Source organism: Labrus mixtus, chromosome 11 (assembly GCF_963584025.1).
Source record: "Labrus mixtus chromosome 11, fLabMix1.1, whole genome shotgun sequence".
In the NCBI taxonomy this organism is placed as follows: Eukaryota; Metazoa; Chordata; class Actinopteri; order Labriformes; family Labridae; genus Labrus; species Labrus mixtus.
The window spans coordinates 11,374,484-11,401,041 of record NC_083622.1 but is presented as its reverse complement, the minus strand read 5'-3'; the positions used below and the strand labels follow the sequence as shown (position 1 = coordinate 11,401,041).

The 26,558-nt window shown below is 38.1% G+C and overlaps 1 protein-coding gene across 1 annotated transcript; it reads left to right on the top strand.

The window, feature by feature from the left end:
* The first annotated feature begins 951 nt into the window (after window positions 1–951).
* Window positions 952–25,931, top strand: LOC132983621 (uncharacterized). Its single transcript, XM_061050006.1, has 28 exons — window positions 952–975; window positions 1,603–1,879; window positions 2,304–2,347; window positions 4,286–4,568; window positions 4,838–4,878; window positions 5,217–5,499; window positions 5,677–5,708; window positions 6,212–6,491; window positions 7,510–7,553; window positions 9,480–9,762; window positions 10,032–10,072; window positions 10,411–10,693; window positions 10,871–10,902; window positions 11,432–11,711; window positions 12,454–12,482; window positions 14,463–14,754; window positions 15,096–15,124; window positions 15,209–15,494; window positions 16,873–16,916; window positions 17,018–17,091; window positions 17,251–17,468; window positions 18,258–18,508; window positions 18,620–18,748; window positions 19,231–19,366; window positions 19,488–19,517; window positions 22,555–22,584; window positions 24,239–24,286; window positions 25,433–25,931. Exons 2-28 carry the CDS (start codon window positions 1,612–1,614, stop codon window positions 25,693–25,695), a joined length of 4,053 nt encoding a protein of 1,350 aa, XP_060905989.1. The 5' UTR covers window positions 952–975; window positions 1,603–1,611; the 3' UTR covers window positions 25,696–25,931.
* The last annotated feature ends 627 nt before the right edge of the window (window positions 25,932–26,558 follow it).

The window sequence follows — 26,558 nt, the reverse complement described above, 5'->3', positions numbered from 1 at the left end:
CATTCACGAGTGGTGATAACAACTATGTGACTGTAAACTTCATAAATATTACATAGACAGCCTAATTATTATTCATTACAATTAATTATCGGCTGGTAGATGAATGGGTCGGGCTCTAATAACTAAAGTAACTACACATCTTATTTATTTTACTATTTAACTTTCAATGAGGCCATAAGCAATAAGTAAACATCTTGCTGCATTATGTAAGATGGTCTTGTTGTCTGATGGGTTTATGGTACCAGTCCCTACTTGAAAGTGTTCTTCAATACAGCTTGATGTTAATTCAGTCCATCACAGTTTAATTTTGTTTCCTATGTATGAGCGCGTAGCTTCCTGGGTTTAACAATGACCACCATTAGCTACAACATTTTAACCAGGATAGAGATGTAACAAAGTTCATGCACACTGTCCTCAACGGAGGCTCACATCATGCCCCCTTCAGACCAAGATGAGGACAGCCAAAATGATGATGAAGTGGTTCATTAAGTCATTTTGGCAATGTGTACTATTTTTTATGGGCTTACAGTTCATTTTACAGAGGTAGTAAGTTAAAAGAGAGCTCATACAATCTCAGTAGCTATGAAAGTAATAAAATAATAAAATGCATTTGTTCATTCGTGTGATGTAACAGTGTACTGCACAATCATTCTTTAAGACAGCTGAATATTTTATTGTAAGCGATCAGTAAAATGGGTGTTGGCTTTGAGGAGCAAAGGGGCTGGGTTAGTTAAGGCCCCATGAACAAACCTTTACGTCAAACCTGTCTGCCTTCAGACTAGAGCCAAAAACTACACAGCACAGGGCTGTCTTCGACTTCCAGATAATGGACGAGCAAAAAGTAGAAATGTGACTGGATTTTAAACTTTTTTTTTTTTGATGATAACAAAAACATTTTGACGTGAACAAAGACAGAAACAAGGTGAGTATTTTTTTTTTTTTAACGTCAGCTTACTAAGACGTCGACGATTGTCGGTAAGTGGAGGGATGTTTCGCTCAAACAACGGAAGAGAGTCAGTACCGTTATCTTTTTCTGCAGTTACTTTCCTTTTCTCGAGTTGTATTCAGGTTTGTAAACACTCGAATACTTTAAGTGGGTTAAGTAACATCTAACTAGATAGACTGCAAATATAAGGGTTTTAGCTAAATGGCATTATTATCAGAGTACATTAAACCAGGAAGCTGAAGTTGGTTTTAAGTTGGATATTCGAGAGAGAGAGAGAGAGAGAGAGAGAGAGTAGGAGGACGATAACCTCTCCCTCTACCTCGCCCTAACCGAGCTGTGTGTGTGTGTGTGTGTGTGTCTCTCCATGTAATGCTTGTAAGTCATGAATAAGATTTCCAAATGGATCTAGAGAAATCTGCAGCCTTTGATTAATAACTACTGAGTGACCCATCAAAAAGTTTCAAATGTTTTTTCTTTATTAAAAAAAAAGAAGAGCTATTTTTTAAAAATGTTTAATCAGACTGTGATGACATGCTACTTGTCAATAACTCTGGTATTTATGAAATGAAATAAAAGGATCCAATCAAATATGTACTTTCTGTAAATGGCACTCGTCATAATCTGCATATTCTATGATGTTATCTTTTGTTTTCCAGCTTGAAAAAATGACGACACGGAGGATGCTGTCTAAAACATTGGCACATTTGCATTCTGGGGAGCTTGAGGAATTCTGCCTACATGTTGAATTGGAGAAAGGTGTCCCCCTCCTCTCAGAACTCGATCTAAAATCAATAGACTCAGAGAAAATAGAGGAGCTGATGGTGAAGAGATGCAGCGAGGAGGAGTGTGTGAAGTTGACCAGAAATATCTTAAAGAAGATGAACAGGACTGATCTCGTGAAGAGATTGTTTGATGACAGACGGGAGTCCGAAGGTTAGACAAACACAAAGTCTTCACACAATACAATCAAGGCATTTTAAAAGTCATATATTTCAATTAATGAGGAAAGCAAAACCGTCACTTTACAAAAATAGCAGGTAAATATCTTACTCATTGTTATATTATCTTCAAAGACCCAACATTAATCCATCACGAGCACTAAGAAACATTTACTACTCTGTGTGCCTTTGAATTGTCTCCCGGGGATAAAATAAAGTTTTTTGAATTGAATTGAATTAGCAAAGTTACCGTGGAAAGGAAAAAATCCTTTAAGAGGCAGAAACCTCGAGCTGAACCAGACTCATGATGAACAGCCGTCTGCTGAATCTGTGTCGGGTTTGGAAAGTGGGATAGAGGGAGATGCAGGAAGAGGGATAGAAATAAAATTGTTTTTCTTTTGCATTTATTTTTTCCTCAGAAGAACACTCTATGGATGAAGAGCCGCTTTCACTGACCCAGAGGGTGAGTATGTCACATCACTCTGACTTCACACAGCGTCACTATTATAGAGTCCACCTCGAACGTTATTTATTTAATGCTGATAAAAAATATTATCCTTTAAGTAACATTGACCTGTTCTGATGTTATATTCCTGAATATATTTTATTTATTTTACTTTAAAAAGAGATTAAAACATTTAAATATTAGTTTATTTCTCTGATGACTCAAAAGGAAGATGTATGTCCAAAGTCACAGTTTAAAGGATGAATGTGCGACTTTTTTGATCCAGTAGATGTCGCCCTTGAGCACCAGCATTAAACCAAAACAAACTGCTGTTTGTCGACATCTCTGCCATACTGAATCCTCCGCTCTCCTCCAGCAGCACACTTACGACACCTCTCCACTCGCCTCCCATGAAGGAGTTATGAATTAGAACGCACCATAATAAAAATGAATTAAATTTAAAAAACGTTACTTGTCCCCGGGGGCAATTCAAATCATTAACAACCGTTAAGTGTAAGTGGCGGACAAACTTGTCCTTTGCTCGAGCTGCAGTTGCCTGTGGTCTGCATTGTTTTGTTAGCAGGCTAATGTTAGCATACTTTAGTTAGCTCGTAGCTTCACATTAAACATAAATTGACACAGAATGACAAAAACACACTTACTTGAAATCCAAATAATCAGTGAGTATGTTCTTCTTTTTTTCTCTAGACCTCGACTTAAACAGCTTTATGCACAAGGCCGTCCCGTCCATGTAAACATGATGTAAACACAACCCTGACAACAACACAGCCAGCAGGACTCGAGCTTCTCACTCATTGCAGACAGTCACAACTCAAACAGACATTTACAGGATACACTTGATTTCTGCTGTATTTATGTGTAAAATGTCACACATTCGTCCTTTAAAGGCTTAATATGTGATTTTTCACACTTAAATGTAGCAGAAATCAATCCTCTGAAAATAACTCTGTGAGTCATGACTGTCTAAAATGAGTGTAACACCCGAGTCCCACTGTCTGTGATGTTTTCCAAGCTTTCCGAGTCCTATCTTCAGTTTGTTTACATCGCCCGGACGGCCGACTCTTCCCCTCAAGTATAAAAGTTGTTTAATTGAGGGACTAGAGAAAAGAAGAATAACATACTGTACTCACTGCTTAACTGTGTTTCTAAATCACGTAGGTAAATTTACATGCAGTGTGAAGATACGATCATAATAAAAATCGCTAGCATTAGCATGCTAACACAACAATGCAGCGCGAGTTGCTGCTGGATTAAAAAGAAAATTGCATTTTCTGCCTTTAAAATACTAGCAAAATGAAATGTGTTACATTGACATACAAAGAAAGTGCACATACTACTATCAGCACAAAAAGATGATTTAAACATTGGTCCCTCCTGGGCTGGCCACCCCTTGCTCCGCCCCTTTAACAGACACTCTCTTGGAAGATTCATACGGTTATCAGATTTGTATTGCACAGATTTAGACAAATGTACACCATGGAATTAGAATTAAACAAAAACTTAATAGAAAATCAAAGGTAAGGGCGCAGTGGTTAGTGCGCGCGCCCCATGTATGGAGGCTTTGGTCCTCCAAGCGGGCGACCCAGGTTCAAATCCGACCTGTGGCTCCTTTCCCTCATTCCCCACTCTCTCTCTCTCTCCCTGATTTCTGACTCTATCCACTGTCCTGTCTATCCATTAAAGGTACAAAAAGCCCAAAAATAAATCTTAAAAAAGAAAATCAAAGGTATCAACCGTATGTTACTCAATGCAGAAATATAAGCTGTTTGTAAAAAAAAGTAAAGTACTTGAATGTAAACATAACTATAGTATGATAACCATTGTCATGTGGCAGATGTACGTTGATCAGTCTTAAAAAAGGACAATTGATGAAATGTGAAAAGAAACATCTGTACTCATTTTTTGCACCTTGAACATGTTCTTTTAATTTTTCAGGTGGAAAAGATGACATCTGTTATAGAACTGCTTGTGGAAATCATGGCTTACCTAACAGAAGACCAGTATGAGGAATTCAAGAAGTTGATCAGATATGAAGGCTACGAAACATATAATTCATACAACCCTCGTTTGCTGTGGCAGACAAACCATCAGGACATTGCGTGTGTTACAGTTTTGACTTTTGGTCAAAACTCTGTTGTGAAGACGATGAAGATTTTAAAGAGGATGAACAGAACAGATCTGGTGCAGAAGTTGTTGGAGACCAGCTCAAGTTTCAAAAGTACGACCATGAAGACCAAAATAATTTAAAATCATAAAACTGTCTCTAAACCTATTTCACAAGTGTTTAAGTTACATCTGTATCTGTTACATGATTTATAATAAGATTCATAGTGCACAGATATTAAGACTTATCAATTGGTTTACCAATATATCTCTTTGACTTATGTTGTACCTCACAAATCATTACTACACTATTTTGCCTGATAACATCTTTGTCATGTTTAAGATCAATCTCTCATGAGTTATTTTTTCCACTTTTTTCCTCAGAGAAACCCTCAGATGAACCACGCTCTGTCCTGTTGGAGAAAGTGAGTAATCACTTCACATCTGTCTGATTTACACATGAACATGAACATTTTCATGAAGCGTGATTACATTTGAATTAATCTGTTTTTCACAAAGCTGAAGCTTTATTCAGGTTGAGCGTTTTAGCAGTAATGTTGTACAGCAGATTCATAAATATCTTTGACAGTGCTTATGAGATGAAATGTCAGCACATAATCTTTTTCTGACTTTTTCCTTTAACAATAATCAATATAATAAAAGTATATCTATCAGAAACACCCAGCTCAACACCTTAAGAGACACATTTAAAATTGTCCTAGTTGATTAAGCAAATGTCCCATGAGTGTGTTAACTATTCCAGGTAGCAACAATTGCAGCTGTTAAAGACCTGCTTTTGGAAATCCTGCATTCTTTAAATAACGGGGAGCTCAAGAAATTCAAGAAGTTTCTACTGTCTGCCTTTCAAACGGACTCCAAAGACATCCCATATTTACTGAGACACTCAAACGAGCGTACAGAAATATTGGATGTGATGGTGCAGACCTACGGACGACAGTCTGTGGATGAGACCAGAAAGATTTTAAAGAAGTTGCACAGAGATGATCTCGTCCAGATGTTTTCAGAGACTAGTTCAGAACCCAAAGGTAAGACAAATAAGAACAAAACAAATATTTGATAAATAAGATTAATACATTTGTTAAATTTGATTTCTTTAGGTTATGTTGTTGTTACCTTGTAAAGCAGCTGAACCTTATTAAAGTAGATCAAAGTCTCATTAAAATAAGATAATCTTGGTAGTCACAAATGTCTTTTCTCCTCAGTGGATGAGCATCAACCTCCAGTCTTTGAAAAAGTGAGTCCGTTTTTTACATATCACAGCCTGATTTGTCTGATGCAGATTAAAAAACATCCAAGTCTTTGAACATTGCAAATTATGATACAAACCAAAACAAATGGATGTAATTGGTTGTAAAGTTCAGCTCTGTAGTATTTAAGTTCTGTATTTCAGGTGTTTTAAAGGAAATGCTTCATGTTAAGTGCTGTGGAAGATTTCACATGTTGCATTAAATCATGTAGTTGTCTTCAGTTTAACAGGGATTTAAGGGTGAAGGGATAGAGGGGATCTCCTCTGTTATGTTGCTACAGCAAAATACAAACATTAAGAACAATGTGTTTTTTAAAAACCCTGTAAACATAGCCAATAAAAGAAATGTTACCTGTTGTATTAATCTCGAGTGATCATGGAGAATATTCAGATAACTTCCATACATCTCTGATTAAATCCCCAGAGATGTTCCTTTTTGATTTTACCATTGGAGAAATGACTAATTTCTTTATTGTCTTTGATATTTTTAGACGGTAAAGGAAGATGTGAAACATGTTCTTTTGGAAACATTGAGTGGTTTGAAACTTAAGGAGTTTGAGAAATTTAAGTGGGTGCTGCAGCTCACAGACTTCCAGAGGAGTTTTACACGAATCCAGTGGTACGACATGGAGTGGGCAACAACTCCAGATGAACTGGTGCATCTGATGGTGATGAACCAGCAGCCTGTGGAGGTGACCAAAGAGGTTTTATTGGACATGAACAGGACTGATCTAGTTGAGAGGCTGATGGGGACAGACTCAGGACTTCAAGGTTAGAGAAAGAAAACAACCACTGCCACATTACACACATTTATGTTTAAAGATATTTGATATTTCACAATTACAACAAAAGTAACATGATCAGAAATAAATGATTTTCTATTCTCAAGATAACAAACCTGTTTTATACCAGTGGGTTAATTTTTCTAATCGTATTAAAGTGGCGGAGTTAGCTTAATTTAACCAATCACAATCATCACTGCGTCTGCCATCAGCAGATCGTTATATCAAACAAACTCTGAACTAAATAAAAAATAAGAAGAAGTTCAAGACAAATGTAAAATCATACGGGACACATGAAGTGTTGGTCGGTCTCTCTCCCTCCTCCGCTCTCTTGATCAGCTGCAGGAGCTCCAAGATCAAGAGATCTGATTGTTCAGTGGCGGAGATTTTTAGGTGTGCAGCAGGTTAGGTGTGCAGCATAGGTTACCGTGGTGATATACCCAGGTAAGAAGTGAACCACCTTCGTAGGACTGAAAACCCAGGGTTAACCCTGAAGTTACCTCGCTAACCCCAAATCCTGCTTCGTAGTACAGACCTCTGGACTTTTCAGTTTAATGCCAGATTTATTCGTCTGCGTCTGCTAAATGAAATTGTAACATTGTAACATTAGCCACTGACCTTTGTTATGTCGGGGTGACGGGGGGGGGGGGGGGGGGGGGGTTGGGGGCTAATATAATGGTAGGGGAAACACTGACCTTACTCTTTGCTATATTATCTACAAAGACCCAACATTAATCCATCACGAGCACTAAGAAACATTTACTACTCTGTGTGCCTTTGAATTGTCTCCCGGGGATAAAATAAAGTTTTTTGAATTGAATTGAATTAGCAAAGTTACCGTGGAAAGGAAAAAATCCTTTAAGAGGCAGAAACCTTGAGCTGAACCAGACTCATGATGAACAGCCGTCTGCTGAATCTGTGTCGGGTTTGGAAAGTGGGATAGAGGGAGATGCAGGAAGAGGGATAGAAATAAAATTGTTTTTCTTTTGCATTTATTTTTTCCTCAGAAGAACACTCTATGGATGAAGAGCCGCTTTCACTGACCCAGAGGGTGAGTATGTCACATCACTCTGACTTCACACAGCGTCACTATTATAGAGTCCACCTCGAACGTTATTTATTTAATGCTGACAAAAAATATGATCCTTTAAGTAACATTGACCTGTTCTGATGTTATATTCCTGAATATTTTTCATTTATTTTACATTAAAAAGAGATTAAAACATTTAAATCTTAGTTTATTTCTCTGATGACTCAAAAGGAAGATGTATGTCCAAAGTCACAGTTTAAAGGATGAATGTGCGACTTTTCTGATCCAGTAGATGTCGCCCTTGAGCACCAGCATTAAACCAAAACAAACTGCTGTTTGTCGACATCTCTGCCATACTGAATCCTCCGCTCTCCTCCAGCAGCACACTTACGACACCTCTCCACTCGCCTCCCATGAAGGAGTTATGAATTAGAACGCACCATAATAAAAATGAATTAAATTAAAAAAACGTTACTTGTCCCCGGGGGCAATTCAAATCATTAACAACCGTTAAGTGTAAGTGGCGGACAAACTTGTCCTTTGCTCGAGCTGCAGTTGCCTGTGGTCTGCATTGTTTTGTTAGCAGGCTAATGTTAGCATACTTTAGTTAGCTCGTAGCTTCACATTAAACATAAATTGACACAGAATGACAAAAACACACTTACTTGAAATCCAAATAATCAGTGAGTATGTTCTTCTTTTTTTCTCTAGACCTCGACTTAAACAGTTTTATGCACAAGGCCGTCCCGTCCATGTAAACACAACCCTGACAACAACACAGCCAGCAGGACTCGAGCTTCTCACTCATTGCAGACAGTCACAACTCAAACAGACATTTACAGGATACACTTGATTTCTGCTGTATTTATGTGTAAAATGTCACACATTCGTCCTTTAAAGGCTTAATATGTGATTTTTCACACTTAAATGTAGCAGAAATCAATCCTCTGAAAATAACTCTGTGAGTCATGACTGTCTAAAATGAGTGTAACACCCGAGTCCCACTGTCTGTGATGTTTTCCAAGCTTTCCGAGTCCTATCTTCAGTTTGTTTACATCGCCCGGACGGCCGACTCATCCCCTCAAGTATAAAAGTTGTTTAATTGAGGGACTAGAGAAAAGAAGAATAACATACTGTACTCACTGCTTAACTGTGTTTCTAAATCACGTAGGTAAATTTACATGCAGTGTGAAGATACGATCATAATAAAAATCGCTAGCATTAGCATGCTAACACAACAATGCAGCGCGAGTTGCTGCTGGATTAAAAAGAAAATTGCATTTTCTGCCTTTAAAATACTAGCAAAATGAAATGTGTTACATTGACATACAAAGAAAGTGCACATACTACTATCAGCACAAAAAGATGATTTAAACATTGGTCCCTCCTGGGCTGGCCACCCCTTGCTCCGCCCCTTTAACAGACACTCTCTTGGAAGATTCATACAGTTATCTGATTTTTATTGCACAGATTTAGACAAATGTACACCATGGAATTAGAATTAAACAAAAACTTAATAGAAAATCAAAGGTAAGGGCGCAGTGGTTAGTGCGCGCGCCCCATGTATGGAGGCTTTGGTCCTCCAAGCGGGCGACCCAGGTTCAAATCCGACCTGTGGCTCCTTTCCCTCATTCCCCACTCTCTCTCTCTCTCCCTGATTTCTGACTCTATCCACTGTCCTGTTTATCCATTAACGGTACAAAAAGCCCAAAAATAAATCTTAAAAAAGAAAATCAAAGGTATCAACCGTATGTTACTCAATGCAGAAATATAAGCTGTTTGTAAAAAAAGTAAAGTACTTGAATGTAAACATAACTATAGTATGATAACCATTGTCATGTGGCAGATGTACGTTGATCAGTCTTAAAAAAGGACAATTGATGAAATGTGAAAAGAAACATCTGTACTCATTTTTTGCACCTTGAACATGTTCTTTTAATTTTTCAGGTGGAAAAGATGACATCTGTTATAGAACTGCTTGTGGAAATCATGGCTTGCCTAACAGAAGACCAGTGTGAGGAATTCAAGAAGTTGATCAGATATGAAGGCTACAAAACATATAATTCATACAACCTTCGTTTGCTGTGGCAGACAAACCATCAGGACATTGCGTGTGTTACATTTTTGACTTTTGTTCAAAACTCTGTTGTGAAGACGATGAAGATTTTAAAGAGGATGAACAGAACAGATCTGGTGCAGAAGTTGTTGGAGACCAGCTCAAGTTTCAAAAGTACGACCATGAAGACCAAAATAATTTAAAATCATAAAACTGTCTCTAAACCTATTTCACAAGTGTTTAAGTTACATCTGTATCTGTTACATGATTTATAATAAGATTCATAGTGCACAGATATTAAGACTTATCAATTGGTTTACCAATATATCTCTTTGACTTATGTTGTACCTCACAAATCATTGCTACACTATTTTGCCTGATAACATCTTTGTCATGTTTAAGATCAATCTCTCATGAGTTATTTTTTCCACTTTTTTCCTCAGAGAAACCCTCAGATGAACCACGCTCTGTCCTGTTGGAGAAAGTGAGTAATCACTTCACATCTGTCTGATTTACACATGAACATGAACATTTTGATGAAATATGATTACATTTGAATTCATCTGTTTTTCACAAAGCTGAAGCTTTATTCAGGTTGAGCGTTTTAGCAGTAATGTTGTACAGCAGATTCATAAATATCTTTGACAGTGCTTATGAGATGAAATGTCAGCACATAATCTTTTTCTGACTTTTTCCTTTAACAATAATCAATATAATAAAAGTATATCTATCAGAAACACCCAGCTCAACACCTTAAGAGACACATTTAAAATTGTCCTAGTTGATTAAGCAAATGTCCCATGAGTGTGTTAACTATTCCAGGCAGCAACAATTGCAGCTGTTAAAGACCTGCTTTGGGAAATCCTGCATTCTTTAAATAACGGGGAGCTCGAGAAATTCCAGAAGTTTCTACTGTCGGCCTTTCAAACGGACTCCAAAGACATCCCATATTTACGGAGACACTCAAATGACCGTACAGAAATATTGGATGTGATGGTGCAGACCTACGGGCGACAGTCTGTGGATGAGACCAGAAAGATTTTAAAGAAGTTGCACAGAGATGATCTCGTCCAGATGTTTTCAGAGACTAGTTCAGAACCCAAAGGTAAGACAAATAAGAACAAAACAAATCTTTGATAAATAAGATTAATACATTTGTTCAATTTGATTTCTTTAGGTTATGTTGTTGTTACCTTGTAAAGCAGCTGAACCTTATTAAAGTAGATCAAAGTCTCATTAAAATCAGATAATCTTCGTAGTCACAAATGTCTTTTCTCCTCAGTGGATGAGCATCAACCTCCAGTCTTTGAAAAAGTGAGTCCGTTTTTTACATATCACAGCCTGATTTGTCTGATGCAGATTAAAAAACATCCAAGTCTTTGAACATTGCAAATTATGATACAAACCAAAACAAATGGATATAATTGGTTGTAAAGTTCAGCTCTGTAGTATTTAAGTTCTGTATTTCAGGTGTTTTAAAGGAAATGCTTCATGTTAAGTGCTGTGGAAGATTTCACATGTTGCATTAAATCATGTAGTTGTCTTCAGTTTAACTTTATGTTAAAGTTAACTTTAACTTATGGATTTAAGGGTGAAGGGATAGAGGGGATCTCCTCTGTTATGTTGCTACAGCAAAATACAAACATTAAGAACAATGTGTTTTTTTAAAAACCCTGTAAACATAGCCAATAAAAGAAATGTTACCTGTTGTATTAATCTCGAGTGATCATGGAGAATATTCAGATAACTTCCATACATCTCTGATTAAATCCCCAGAGATGTTCCTTTTTGATTTTACCATTGGAGAAATGACTAATTTGTTTATTGTCTTTGATATTTTTAGACGGTAAAGGAAGATGTGAAACATGTTCTTTCGGAAACATTGAGTGGTTTGAAACTTAAGGAGTTTGAGAAATTTAAGTGGGTGCTGCAGCTCACATACTTCCAGAGGAGTTTTACACGAATCCAGTGGTACGACATGAAGTGGGCAACAACTCCAGATAAACTGGTGCATCTGATGGTGATGAACCAGCAGCCTGCGGAGGTGACCAAAGAGGTTTTATTGGACATGAACAGGACTGATCTAGTTGAGAGGCTGATGGGGACAGACTCAGGACTTCAAGGTTAGAGAAAGAAAACAACCACTGCCACATTACACACATTTATGTTTAAAGATATTTGATATTTCACAATTACAACAAAAGTAACAAGATCACAAATAAATGATTTTCTATTCTCAAGATAACAAACCTGTTTTATACCTGTGGGTTAATTTTTCTAATCGTATTAAAGTGGCGGAGTTAGCTTAATTTAACCAATCACAATCATCACTGCGTCTGCCATCAGCAGATCGTTATATCCAACAAACTCTGAACTAAATAAAAAATAAGAAGAAGTTCAAGACAAATGTAAAATCATACGGGACACATGAAGTGTTGGTCGGTCTCTCTCCCTCCTCCGCTCTCTCGATCAGCTGCAGGAGCTCCAAGATCAAGAGATCTGACTGTTCAGTGGCGGAGATTTTTAGGTGTGCAGCAGGTTAGGTGTGCAGCATAGGTTACCGTGGCGATATACCCAGGTAAGAAGTGAACCACCTTCGTAGGACTGAAAACCCAGGGTTAACCCTGAAGTTACCTCGCTAACCCCAAATCCTGCTTCGTAGTACAGACCTCTGGACTTTTCAGTTTAATGCCAGATTTATTCGTCTGCGTCTGCTAAATGAAATTGTAACATTGTAACATTAGCCACTGACCTTTGTTATGTCAAATAATAAAATATTGTATTTCTGATCTCAGGCTGACGTCAAGCATGGCCCTTTAAGGTTTGTGAAGATTTATTAACTTTTTATTTTTTATTTCTCCTCAGAGAAACATCGGCCTGAACAGCCCCATCAAGTGAGTAAAGTAAAATCAGAAACACATTAAACAACAAGGTTTCCATTTATTTCATTTTATTGTTACATGAATAAAATTATTCTCATCTTGATAGTAAAGTGGTGGAAAAGGTTTTCAGCTGCAGATGGTAAAGAAGGAGGACAAAAAAAGTACCATGTTGTGATGATGTTACGAAAAGAACACACTTAAGAATACTTTGTTTTTATAGAAATTGTTGGAGCCAAAATGTGGGTTTATGTTTTGCCCTTTAGTTTTCCTTTGGGTATGTGTGTGTGTGTGTGTAATCCCTCTACTGGACACTGTGGAGCCTGAGCTGATTCTGTGCTCCAGGTGATGGTAGCAGGTGAATGAATAGTTTTCAACCCTGGCAGCCTGTCAGAGGTGAGCCTGATTTTATTTAATATACCAGATTTGTCTATTATTTATGGATGCAGTGGGACATCGTTTCATCCTTAGAGCTGAGCACGAATCCTAAATGGCTTCCACATTCATCCATCAAGTGACTTTTTTTAGACAATATTGGATTGGTTAAAATTGGTCACTCCAGTAAACTTCAAATCTGAAATCACCATGGTGTCGCTGTGACTAATGTACTTGATATTTATTGTTGCGATAAGCTGTCGAGGTTGTCCTTTGCCTGTCAGCACCTGTGTGTCTGATCAGACTTAAAGCTGTTTGTTTGCTCTTACTGACATTGTTTCCTTTTTTATAGATCCTTGTTTGTGTTTTACTTACTCTCTGATGTATGTTGCTTTAGATAAAAGCGTCTGCTAAGTGAATTGTAGAATTGCAGAGAAATAATAATAATAATTGAAAAAGAGTGAATACTGATTCTGATGGGTTTGTGTAAATCACTGTGGAGAGTCAGTTATAACTGTGGTGTGGTGGTTGAAGAAAGGGTTAATCATCGGGGTTTTAGGTTCCTTTAATCTGAATGATAGGAATCTATGAATTCTGTATTTGTGGAATTGTGGTTATTAAAACGGAACAAACAAGTACAAATGAAAATGTTTATACAAATTACACACAACCTCTAATAAACATCAAAGACCTCAATTAGCAAGGTGATGTAGCCACATGGCTTAATTGCTGGTTAAAGTTGTCATGTCGGAGATGCGTGATCTTGTCTGGCTACACATTCAAACATTAGAAATGCTAAATACACACATCAGCTTTCTTACACCATGCTGTCTAAATGAACATAAACAATATGCATTTAGCTTTCAAATATCTCGAAGAATGCAAACAAATTAAAAGTATTTCCAGTCATGCTAACAGAAAGAAATGTATGAAATAAAAACAAGAAGCACTTTTATTATTGAAGCACAATCTCCAGCTCTCACCAAAACATACATTTTACTTATTGACTGCAAAACTTGTACTTTCGATGCTGACTTTCTCTGTTTTACTGCAGCTTCTCCACATGTGCAATCCTCACTCTGGATTTGTTAGTCTTAAAGGGGCAGGGGTCTTTTTTTACAATAATACTTTATTTGTATGGCACATTTCAATACAGGTAACAAAGTGCTTTACGACAGACAATAAAGGCAAACCGAATATAAAAGCAGCAGACAGGCAGTAAGACAAACAGACAATAAAAGCAGACTTATAGAATAAAAGATTAAAATTCAAAATGAAACCACAGAGTAAAAACTTTTTTGTAAAACAATGTCTTAAGTAGAGAAGTAAAACAAAGGACTGACTCTGCATGTCTGATCTCCTCTGGCAGGCTGTTCCAAAGTCTGGGGGCTCAGTCAACAAAAGCCCTGTCCCCTTTAGTTTTCAGCCTGGACCTTGGAACAGCCAGCGGAGATCTGCCAGAGGATCTCAGACTGAGTCCTGGTTCATAAGGGGTTAAAAGCTCAGAAATGTAGATGTAACAATACTGTCATAACTTAATGTTGATGCTGGTGAACTAAAGTTTTGTCTACAGTTGAGATGAAGCCCATAAACGCTTTCTGATTATGTTGACTCCATCAGACATCCACCATAACATCACTTCATTGGACACTTCGGCAAACATTGAGAGGCTTAAGATATGAAGAGCACGAGCTATTCAAGCAACACCTGCTGCATATCACCCAACAAAAAGGCCTCCCAGAAGCCCCAGAACAACAAATGAAGAAGGCAGACATGGATGGTATAGTGATGCTGATGGTGGAGATCTATGGCCAACAGTCTGTTGAGCTGACCAAAGACATTTTACAGAGAATGAACAGGACTGATCTGGTCAGAAAGTTGTCAGAAAGCAGCTCAGGATTCAACACTGAGAGTAAGAGGATGAAAACTGACACATTACACAAATATATATGCTTCATTATATATTAAGACTACAGACATTGTTGAGCTGAATCAAGCCTCCTTGTTTTTGTGACGTTAATAATGATGACATTTAATTTTAACTTTGTGCCAAATACCACACATCCAACCCACATAAGTTGTCCAAAAAAGTGACCAAAGATTTGGATGAAACATCTCTAACATGCTAAACATTTTAATTTTTTTAAGATATTGAGATGGTGCAACGTTTTATTTTTTCTAAAACTGACTAAAGCTGCTTTTTGTCTTAATTTTAATGAGTCAGTTATGAGTCCTTTTCTCTCCCCCCTTTAGAGAAACTTCAGCAAAAAGATCCACAACATGTGAGTAATATTACATCAGACACTCTACAATTTTCATTTCTAACTATTTAATTAACAATATTTACTTACTTTTTTATCTAACAGGAATCAACCATGACACCGGTCCATTCACAGCTTTTAGAAACACTAGAAGAATTAGGTTCAGGGGACCTGGAGAAATTCAAACATGCCTTGCTCTACACTAAAATGAAAAAAGGGCTTCCAAAAATCCCAAGAGACCAAGTGGAGACCGCAGACAAAGATGAGATAGTGAAGCTGATGGTGGAGATCTATGGCCAACGCTGTGTGGAGGTGACTAAAGATGTTTTAGAGAGGATGAACAGGACTGATCTGGTCGGAAAGTTGTCAGAAAGCAGCTCAGTATCTAAAGGTAAGTTTTTAAAAAAAGTTTTATTTGACTATAAAACATTAGGTATACAGAACCTGGACTGCATTTTTAAACTTCTAACTTATAATGCTTGTGTGACGCTGATCAGCAGGGGATGGAGGCAACATGTTTTTAGGCTTTTCTGTCCATTTGTATGTTGAATGTCCCATGTTTTTAGCTAGAGTGCCTGGAGTAAATATCTTTAAACTTTGCACAAACAACCACTAGGATAAAGCAATAGTGTGATCAAAGGTTAAGGTCACTCACCTCACATCAGTCCCATTCTCATGAAAGCGAAATCACAGCAATGGATAAAGGGGATTATGTTGGGATGGGATGTTGTTTTGATAGAACATCACGCATACAAATTCTCAAAATGTAGGTCCAAAGTTTTGAACACACTACCCTTTTTCTTTATGGTTTTTTTCTCCAGCTGTTAGGAGAAGGGTTTACTGACATTCACATGCTCTGCAGACAAACACAGATAAAAAGAGTTCTCTGCTGTTCTCTGCTGATATAGTTCCATTGACCCTCTACTGTAAGCCTTCTTATGCTGCACCGATGTTATGATATACAATCACTGCCCCAGCAACAGTTACACTGTCACATTTTGGAAAAATCTGATTGATTTAAACAGTAACTTGACTGGTTGACATAGGTGTAAATTAAGTTTTATTTTCTTAATTCAAGTTATTGATAATTGTATATCCATCCAGATATGCTGCACAATGTCTTGCAACACTATGGCTCCCGAAGATAAACTTCAGGGTATAGCGTATACCCTTGACTGGTCTACGGGCAATTTAGAGTCACCAATTAACCTAACGAGCATGTGTTTGGACTGTGGGAGGAAGCATAGTACCTGAAGAGAACCCACGTATGCATGGGGGAGAACATGCAAACTTCACACAGAGAGACTCCTGTCAGACAGATTCAAACCAGGAACCTTCTCGCTGTCAGGCAACAGTGCTAACCACTGCACCACCGTGCAGCAATAACTGTACATAAAAACCTAATCACTACCTTTATAAAATACAATACAATACTTTATTGTCCCCCAGGGGGGAAATTTGATATCACCGCTTTGGACGGTTGGTATACATGAAGAGAACATATAACAATAAGTAGAAACATATTACAGTAAGTAGAAACATATAATACAGGTAGAAAAACACATAAGAAGAAGGGGCCAGTCAGCGTGGAAGCTTGTTTAGAGCTCTTGTTTAGAGCTCTTTTTGAAGCGTGCCCTCTTCCAGGTCAGTGTTCTATAACCCCGACCCGACGGCAGAAAATAAGAGATACATATAAGAGATGTAAAGTTACTATTCGATAATATACGTCTGAGTAACATACTTTAAAGAGACCTTTGTGTCTTTCCAAGGGCCTTTTGGTTGTGTGGAGCCTGACGACTGTGGACAAAAAATGGTAATCCCATCCATCATTCATTTGTTCTGTTTCTTTTTAATTCAGTATTTTTTTTATTTATTCATTCATTGTTGCCAACATAAAATGATTGTCTCTCTCAGCCGGACTCTGGTCACTGGACCAAACTTGATCCTGAAGTGAACAGTACTGATGGAGATGAGTCTCCTACATACAGGTACAAATATCTTCCTTAATACTGACCAGCAGCAAATGAGATTTTTTTTTTTTTTTTGACCAAATCAAAAACAATACTTTTCTTTGTTACTCCTTTTGTGCCTAAAACACTACAGTACAGTTATATACAAACTCAGTGATGTCTTTCTGTGTCACTTAGCCTACAGAGTGAAGCAGGAAACTGTTTTGAATGCAATGTCTCCGGCATTCGCTGGATCTGTAAGGATAAGGTCAGCTTTCAGTACAAGTTTTGCTCTTGGGAGGAACACATTGAGAGGATGGAAAGCTTGAAATACTTGCCTGCAGGTCCTCTAATGAACATCAAAGTCATTGCTGGAAAGTTTGATGAAGTGTACCTGCCACACTGGATCTGCATAGGTGAGTGGAAATATAGAAAACAACTTAAAGGTCACATATTATCCTCCTTTTAACCCAATTTAAATATGGTAAGTCTCAGAGGTCCCCAAAACATGCCTGTAAAGTTTCTTACAAAAAATCCACTCTGATCCTGTATTAGATCATTCCTATGAACCTCTGTATTTCAGCCCTGCTCAGAACAGGCTGTTTCTGTGTCTGTAGCTTTACATACAATGTATGTAACACAGCTGTGTTTGACCACGCCCCTCTAGCGTGGTTGACAGAGGGCGCGGTCACACTGGTCATCTGTACCGTGCTGTACCCAAGCACGAGGAAGTGTACCGTGCCTGAGCACGATACGGAGCGGTCGCACTGGTCAAACGAACTGGACTTTAGCGTTGGAGCGTGCTTGGGCACGGTACGGATGGCCAGTGTGACCGTGCCCTCAGGCTTTCTTGCACCATGACTATTGTTTAGGGCAGACTTAGCGGGCAGAACAAACACCGGGTGTCACCCACCTGGGGGAGAGGTTACTGCCCTTTGTGATGTCAATAAGGGGAAATCTCCAAACGACTTGTTTGAGCACACATTTTCTAAAAAAAAGGGAAGCAGGCAAAAGACGGAGAGGATGGACTTTTCTCATAATTGGGTTTGTAGACAGACTATGGACACATATTAGTGTTCTGAAAACATGGTGAAGTGTATTTTGCATAATATGTGACCTTTACAATTTAGCAACTAACATTATTTAAAAGAAAAACTGATGCAATTATTTCTTTTCACTTACGTGTGCATTTGTATTTTGTGCAGACGGCAACACTGACATATTAGGAGAGTTTGCCGTCCTCCACATCGATGACTGTGGTGATGTTGTGGAACAAGTTTCTGAGGTCACGCCTTGCCATGTCAAGTTAGCTGAACCAGTTTTCTCGTCAAAGGGGGTTCTGATCAGAGTTGGTGCACGTGTGAAAACACGCTGCAGCGTGTTGATATTTAAGAACAACAAAGCATTCCTCAAGCTCAATGTTTATCTGATCCCATGTGATCCTGGTCTTCGAGAGGTTATTACTTATCCTGATTTCATAAATACAAGTGATTAAAATCATAATTGTACCAAAAATGATCACAAATCAGCTTTTGTTGTAACTTTCTATTGTGTTTTTTTTCTACAGGAAATTCTCAAGATTGAATCAACCAATGGAAACAAAGAAATTCGAAAACCACCTGAATATAAGCCCTTGAGAATGAAGGATCGTTTTATTTTATCAACCGATATGGATGGTGCAGTAGTTCGTCCCAAAGTATGTTTTGAGCTGCATTTAAATCTATGAACTGTGGTTCTGAATAGTTGGATACTGTTGGATAAGTCAAATTAAACAATAATTTAAAAGTAGGGTTGTCAATAATAGTGCGTTAATCACAATCTGATTAAGGTCCAAATTGACTGCATTAATTTTTTATATTTCTATATTGTGTGCTCTATGACACTTTCAGAGTATCATAGTAATCCCACCGCAGCGTGAGAGTTAAACCATTCCGCACAGTTGACAAGTCTAAGTAATAGGCACCTTGTGTCAAACAGAATTAAAAGGTCAACAAAGTACGAGTGTGTTTTATACCTAGCATTTAAACAATATTTAGCAAGATACAGCAGATTTATCTTTTTATGTCTTTTTGATTCGAAAGAACATATCACCTTTTTGAAAAATGCATAAATTATAGCAATTTAAAAAAATCTGGTGCTACATTACTTCAATGTCTTTCACATATTTTTCCCCCACAGGAAGTCAAGCTCAAATATGAATTCACTGATCCACAGTACTTTCAAGTATGTATAAGAAATCCAGACGCAGACTTCCTCCTCGAGCTTACAAAAAAAAATGAGAGTATACCAGTGTGGACCTGCACAATTGATGAAGGTTTGAAAACATTAAAACAGTTTTTTTACATAGAATTATTACTGATGCAGAGTAGGTGTCTGCTTTTAAACAAAGCAGCAGATCAAAAATAAATTATTGATCTAAGTATTTTACTTTTCAGATGATTACCAAACCAATTCCCGTGCGCCAGGTAAGCCATTCTTAGCAATCATTCTTTTAGGGTTTAGAACAGGGGTGGGCAAACTTTTTGACTCGCGGGCCACAATGGGTTCTAAAATTTGACAGAGGGGCCGGGCCAGGAACAGATGGATGGAGTGTTTGTGTGAACTAATATAAATGACATGTAAAAGCCATTACATGAAAGGATTTGGCCTTTAACAGGTAGCAAAGCATGAATATGCAAGGCTCATTGTACAAATTGATTTCCAAATGCATTCATTTAATTACACTCATTCATGTGTGAAAATATGTCCACAGCAAATGCAAAGTCACAAAGCCAGTTCTTGTCGCTTAGCTCAGGAAATTTGTCGGATTTCCCCATTAACTCCAAAAATGCGCTGATCTCCTCTTTCAGCTCCCACACTCGTTGAAACACTTTGCCCAAACTTAACCAGCGGACACGAGAGTGGTACAGTAAGTCCTGATGATCCGCATCAGTTTCCTCCAGGAACATAATACACTGACGATGCTGAAGTCCCCTTGCTCGTATAATGTTAACAAGTTTTACAACTGGATTCACGACATGATTAAGCTGCAATATAGACTTACACAGAGATTCCTGATGGATGATGCAGTGAAGGAAAATAACATCCTGGTCAGGGGTTTCCTCTTTCACTTTATCCTGGATTCTTTTCAGCAGCCCAACATGTTTTCCAGTTAAATTTGGTGATCCATCTGTTGTGACATTGGCAAGTTTACTCCAAGGTAGCTTCATTCTCTCGATGACAGCAGACACCTGGTTATACAAGTCCTCTCCTCGCGTTTTTCCTTTCAGGGACTCCATAGTCAAAAACTCCTCCGTTATCTCAAAACTGTCATTAATCCCTCGGATAAAAATTAGGAGCTGAGCAGTGTCTTTCGCGTCATTACTTTCATCCAGCGCCAGTGAATATAACTTAAAGGACTCAGCCTTTTTGTTTAATTCGCTGGCTATATCTTCGTCAATCAGTTCCACACAGCGAGTCACAGTCCTGCGTGATAAACTGATTTTTTCAAACTGGCCTTGGCTCTCCGGACACAAGAGACCTGCTGTCTCTACCATGCATTCTTTTAAAAACTCGCCTACGGAGAAAGGCTTGCTAGCCTTTGCTAATTTGAATGCCAGCAAAAAACTTGCCTTGGTAGTTGACTCTTGAATCGCAGTTTGTTGGTGAAAAAAATGTTGCTGAGTCTGTAAATTAGCCTTCAACCTCTGAGCTGCAGCCGCCTGTTCTTGCGTGGACTGCTTGCTAGCGTAGTTAGCATGCTTCGTAGCAAAGTGACGGCTGATACTGTACTCTTTGAAAACTGCGACAGTTTCTTGGCATATCAGGCATACAGCCTTTGATCGGACATCAGTGAAAAAATATTTAGTTGTCCACTCCGTATTAAACACTCGGCATTCACTGTCCACTTTTCTTTTCTTTGATCCACTCATTTTTACAGAAGGGCTCATACGGGTTCATAGGGCAAAGCGAAAAAGTGAAGAAGGGAATAATACACCACACTCTGAAGTGCGCCATCTATTGGGGAAACGCGGGCATTACAGGGGAAAACGAACAAGGTTTAATTATAATAAAATTGTATTTAATAATAATATAATTTGGACAAGTTCGGCGGGCCGGATTAAAAAGGGCCGTATATGGTCCGTGGGCCGTAGTTTGCCCATGCCTGGTTTAGAAGAACAACTCAATCTATGTTACTGTCGGCATCACTGTTTGAGATGAGATGCTGAAAAAAAGATAAATTATCAATATTAGTTTTGGGGAATACATTATATCTAGTATATTCACTGCTATTGTTAGTAATTTGGTTGAAATATGCCATGTCACAACTAGCTAAGGCAAATCCTGCAGAGCTCATTTAATTTCTTTATTAGCATGTAGTACCCCATATTTCCGCAGTACCCCCCACATGATCCCCCGAGGTACACAGTCATAAGCCTTCTCCAAGTCCACAAAAGTGGACTGGACGAGCGAATCCAACTCACCACCAGGTGGTGATCAGTGGACAACTCTGCTCCTCTTTTCACCCGAGTGTCCAAAACATAAGGCCTCAGATCTGATGAACCAACTACAAAGCTGATCATCGATCTTTGGCCTAGGGTGTTCTGGTACCAGGTACACTCATGAACATCCCTTTGTTCAAACATGGTGTTTGTTTTGGCCAATCAATGACTGGCCTAGAAGTCCAACAGCAAAACACCACTCTGGTTCAGATCGGGCAGGCCGTTCCTCCCAATTACCCCCCTCCAGATGTTTCCATCATTGCCCACGTGAGCGTTGAAGTCCCCCAGTAGAACTACAGAGTCTCCAGGCGGGACCCTTTCCAGGACCCCACCCAGAGACTCCAAAAAGGCCTAAACTTCAAACTGCTGTTGGGGGAATATGCACACAATATCCAGAGCCTTCCTCTCCGCAACCTGAAACACAGCGGGCTATCCTGACCACCAGACACTCGCCTTCGAGCTCCCCCCCAGGTCTGGCTCCAGGGTGGTGCCTTGGATTAGCTCTTCCAGGCGATGGTGAATGGACTTGATCTTGTAAAGTGTTTTTCTAGTTTCTGACTACTGAAAGCACTTTTACACTGCAGGTCACACCTACCCATTCACACACTGATGGTAGTGGTTGCTATGTAATGAGACCATCAGAAGTAACTAATCCCATTCACACAGCGATTAGGGATTAAGTGTCTTGCCCAAGGACACATTGGACAAGTTGCTGCAGGGATTGAACCCTCAACCTTCCGATTGGGAGATAACAACTCTACCAACTGAGCCATAGCCACCCCCAGAAAGTTGGATGGCTCCCTTTTCTGCCGCTTCATATGGGTTTTTGTTGAACCTTTCTTAGTCTTGGTCTCTATTCCGTAGTACACCAGTTTGGACCCGCACAATTCGAAAAGGTTTGAATACACTAAAACGGGTGTTTAACTCTCTAGAATTCTTAGTGAAAACAGAGTAGGTGTGTCCTTTTAAACAAAGCAGAAAGTCAAAAATAAATTATTGATGTAAGCATTTTACTTTTCAGATGATTACCAAGGCACTTCCCATGCACCAGGTAAGACATTTTAAGTAATCATTCTTTATGTGTTTGGAAGAACAACTCTATCTTTCTTACTGTCGGCATCACTGTTCAAGACAAGATGCTGAAAAAAAGGGAAATGATCAATATTAGATTTGGGGAATACATTATATCCGGTATTTTCACTGCTCTGCATTGTGGTAAGACAGTCCTCTCCTATGGCCCTGAGTCCTTTTCAACAGTCCAACATTTAGATCTTAACAGCCTTTGCACTGTGTTACACTATAATGGCTGTTAAGGTCAGAAAGACAAGAAAAAATATGACCACCATATTTATTTGTTATGTACTGTCGAGTGATATTGGCCATAGAAAATCAAAATCAACACTAGTTAAGTCTGCAGTGGACAAACCAAACTCTTGCTGTAAGGAGGGCCATTTGTGTTTTTATTTCTTTTTAATACACACTTGAAAGGGAGTTTGAAAATAGTGTTGATGAATTGTAGAGGTGGGGAAAAAATCGATACATTATAGTATCACCATATTTTGCGTGCCGATATATCATGTCATGGCAGCTAAGTATAGATATTTTTGATATATTAACAGTAAATATGCTTTTTCAAATGTTGGAGGCGACAATTCATTTTGAACAAGTTGCATTGTTAAAAATGTCTGTAATTGTTCCGTCGTTTCTACATGTTTAAATTCAGTAAAGTTTGATTAGACTGAAACACAAACAGTTCAGATTGTGAGGTGCATGCAGCCTTCAACACGGTTTTACTTTTATCACAGAAATATGCCATGAAATTGAAATGTGCCATGTCACAACTAGATAAGACAAATCCCCCAGAGCAAATTATATTTCTTTATTATCATGTAGTATTATCGGCGTGGTCACTACCTGGAGTCTGCATAAATAGAGCCTAGCACTGTGTCTGAACTGTTAATGATTATTATTTGTTCTTATCTTACTCTGTTATCCTTTTTTTACACCGATTTTCTTTGAATGAAACCTTTACCCCCTAATTACTTTGTAATACACTTTATTTTTTTGCAATTTTTTAAAAACGTTTTATTTGATGCTCTTCGTGTTGCCCTTTTGTGTGCTGTAATGTTAGAGCAACCTGGCACAAGAGTTTACTTCATGATTGAAGTTCTTTTTTATATTCATATTTTTACCAGAAACATTTATGTAGCTTATTTCTCAAAAGAGTTTCAATTCATAATTTAATATGACACTGCATGTAAATTTACCTACGTGATTTAGAAACACAGTTAAGCAGTGAGTCCAGTATGGCGCTGGTGGCTCATTGGTTAGTGCGCGCGCACCATGTACAGAGGCTATAGTCCTCCAAGTGGCCCAGGCTCGATTCCGACCTCTGCCTCCTTTCCCGCATGCCATTCCCCACTCTCTCTCTCTCTCCCTGATTTCCGACTCCTTCCACTGTCCTGTCTCTACAATAAAGGCACAATAAACCTTTAAAAAAAATCCTGTGAACATCCAAAACTTCCAAACAACAAATAAACAAAATACCACTGATGTATTTTCACTGACTAATACGTTAACAGTTGAACTCCAAACCTTATGAGATTGAGAAATGAACCTTCAAACTGACAACCCTTTGGAAGACACTTTAGCTCAGTTGAGTCTATAACCAATCCAATCCTTTTCTCTGTTGTTTTTGTTTTTAGCTGCAAGACCCTCAGCCGGAGCAACTGGTGTAGATACCACATCAGATGGTAGGAGGACACGTCGTATAAGGCTGTCATGAAAGAAGTCATGGATCATATCATTCAGTATCTGACTGTAAAGGTCACTTTGTAATTCACATAATTCAAACAAGCCAAACTTTTCTGATCTAAACAGAGTTCAGGCTGAAGAAACAGAGAAAGCTGATAATTGCTACTAATGAGTATAAAGGAATATTTTGACGAGTTGAGAAGATGTGCCTTCATGCATTATTTTTATGGGTTAGATGAGAATATTTATACCACTATGATATAAGTAGAGTTGGCTTCGGCTAGATAAGCATCAGGACTGGAGGTAAGGGCAAACATCTTGATGGCTAAAGAAAAGCTGTCTTCCAGCAGATCTACAGCTCACTGGCTGACAAGTAGGACAGACAGTGCGGTATTTTTTCTCTTCATGATATATGTTAGATATGGAAGTGTAGGTAATGCTAGGTAATCAAAGGTAATCTACACACAAACAGTAATTACAGATGATACTTTTTAAAGCATAAGAATAAAGAATAAGATCTCTTCTCTTGTAATATAGAAACGAGAGAGATCCTTTTCTCTTCTTCTTCTAAACAATACATTTTCTTTTCAACAAGTGAAGTCAGGCACAGAAAATAGTGTCTGATCCTACCTTCTTTCTTCACTCTGAGTTTCAGCTTTTCCCCTCTGGGTGAAGAGTCAGGGTCCCTCAGACCCGGCTGAACAGTTACAAACATTCATTTGTGCCAGTGTCCGTTAATATTCTGAATGACAGGTAATGTAGGATGTTGCCCAGGGTCCGTGCAATATGCCAAATGTTACTGCTGCAAGAAGGTGTTTTTATGTATATGGAATTGTTACATGAAATCCTGTATGTTTTGTATGATCTATATTTATGTATTTTCACTCTCTTGTAACTGCAGGACAGAGTCCAAAAATTATTTCCCTTTGGGGAAGATAAAGTAAATCTTGATCTTTAAATCTTGATCTTGAAGTCGGCCCCTGCTGGCCATTACAAAGAATGCATGTCTAATGCACCTCCATGTTGGCTTATTTTTGGGTTTTTAGAATATGCCAACTATTTTCTGCAGACTAAAGTTATCAAGTTGGCTTTATGTTATCTCAAACTACAAACAGTCCTTGGTTTTTTTTTCTCCTTTCTCTCAGACAAACACTTTGTGGATAAACATAGAATCCAGCTCACCGAAAGAGTGAGCCACATGGAACCCATTCTGGATCGTCTCCTCGAGAAAGGTGTCCTCCAGGAAGAGGCTTACAATAAAATCAGAGCTCTGCCCACCTCTCAGCAGAAGATGAGAGAGCTCTACAGCGGTTGCCTGAAAGCTGGTGCTGCTAGCAAAGCTATCTTCTACGATATCCTTCTGGAATTTGAGGAATTTCTCATTGACGACCTCAAGACAAACCACTAAATGTTGGGGTGAAATCTGTTTTAGACCAAAACCCGTTTTTAATACATGAATAATTGGGAAATATTCATTGTAATGTTATGTCTCTATGTGGGTTTTCCTATTTGACTTTTGACCAGATTCAGCAAATTTTGATGATCATGCAAAAATAATGAACACAATTTATAATTGAAGAGCTCTCCTTTTTTAACCTCATTAATTGATGTGAATTAAAACCGAATTATATGAATTTTGCCAAATGCTGATTGATTGTTTCCGTATCTCTTCAGAGAAGTTCAAGTCCTTACAGTCACATTGTTGTAAAGTTGGATGTTGTAAGAAAGAAAATATTCAAATTTAAACTTTTTCAAATACAGTTTTAAAACTACAAACATGTATACAGTGGTATGTACACCAACTATGAATAACAAGATGTATTCATTCATTCATGTGATGTAAGAGTGTACTGCACATGCATCTTTATCTTTCACATTTTTAACAGCTGTTACTTGTTTATAAGCGATCAGTAAAATGGAGGTTGGTTTTGAGGAGCAAAGGGGCTTTGTTAGATAAATAGAGATAAAGAAACACGTTTTACATTAATCATTATTTACATTAATAAAGTTTCATATAAGATCATTATCTTCGTGTTTGGAAAAATGTTATGTGTTGTGATTTCCCTATAATTTAGAACCTAATAAATCATTTTTAGTGTTCCTAGGACATTTTAAAGTATTTGTGTTTATAAAATACAGAGTTCATTATCGGATTATCAGTAAAAAAAAAAAAAAAAGCCTACAAATAGGCCTTATCAATAGACAATTCAATATTAAAGCTTTTTGCATGTAGAAATTATCCTCATGTTTTTAAGCAGACTGCAGGTTGTT

What these genes read in the sequence shown, in the direction of transcription:
- LOC132983621 (XM_061050006.1), top strand. Translation starts at nt 1,612, where the DNA reads ATGACGACACGGAGGATGCTGTCTAAAACATTGGCACATTTGCATTCT. An exon ending in GTGATCCTGGTCTTCGAGAG is followed by an intron (nt 18,509 to 18,619) that starts GTTATTACTTAT and finishes TTTTTTCTACAG; the next exon opens with GAAATTCTCAAGATTGAATC. An exon ending in AGGCACTTCCCATGCACCAG is followed by an intron (nt 22,585 to 24,238) that starts GTAAGACATTTT and finishes TTTTGTTTTTAG; the next exon opens with CTGCAAGACCCTCAGCCGGA.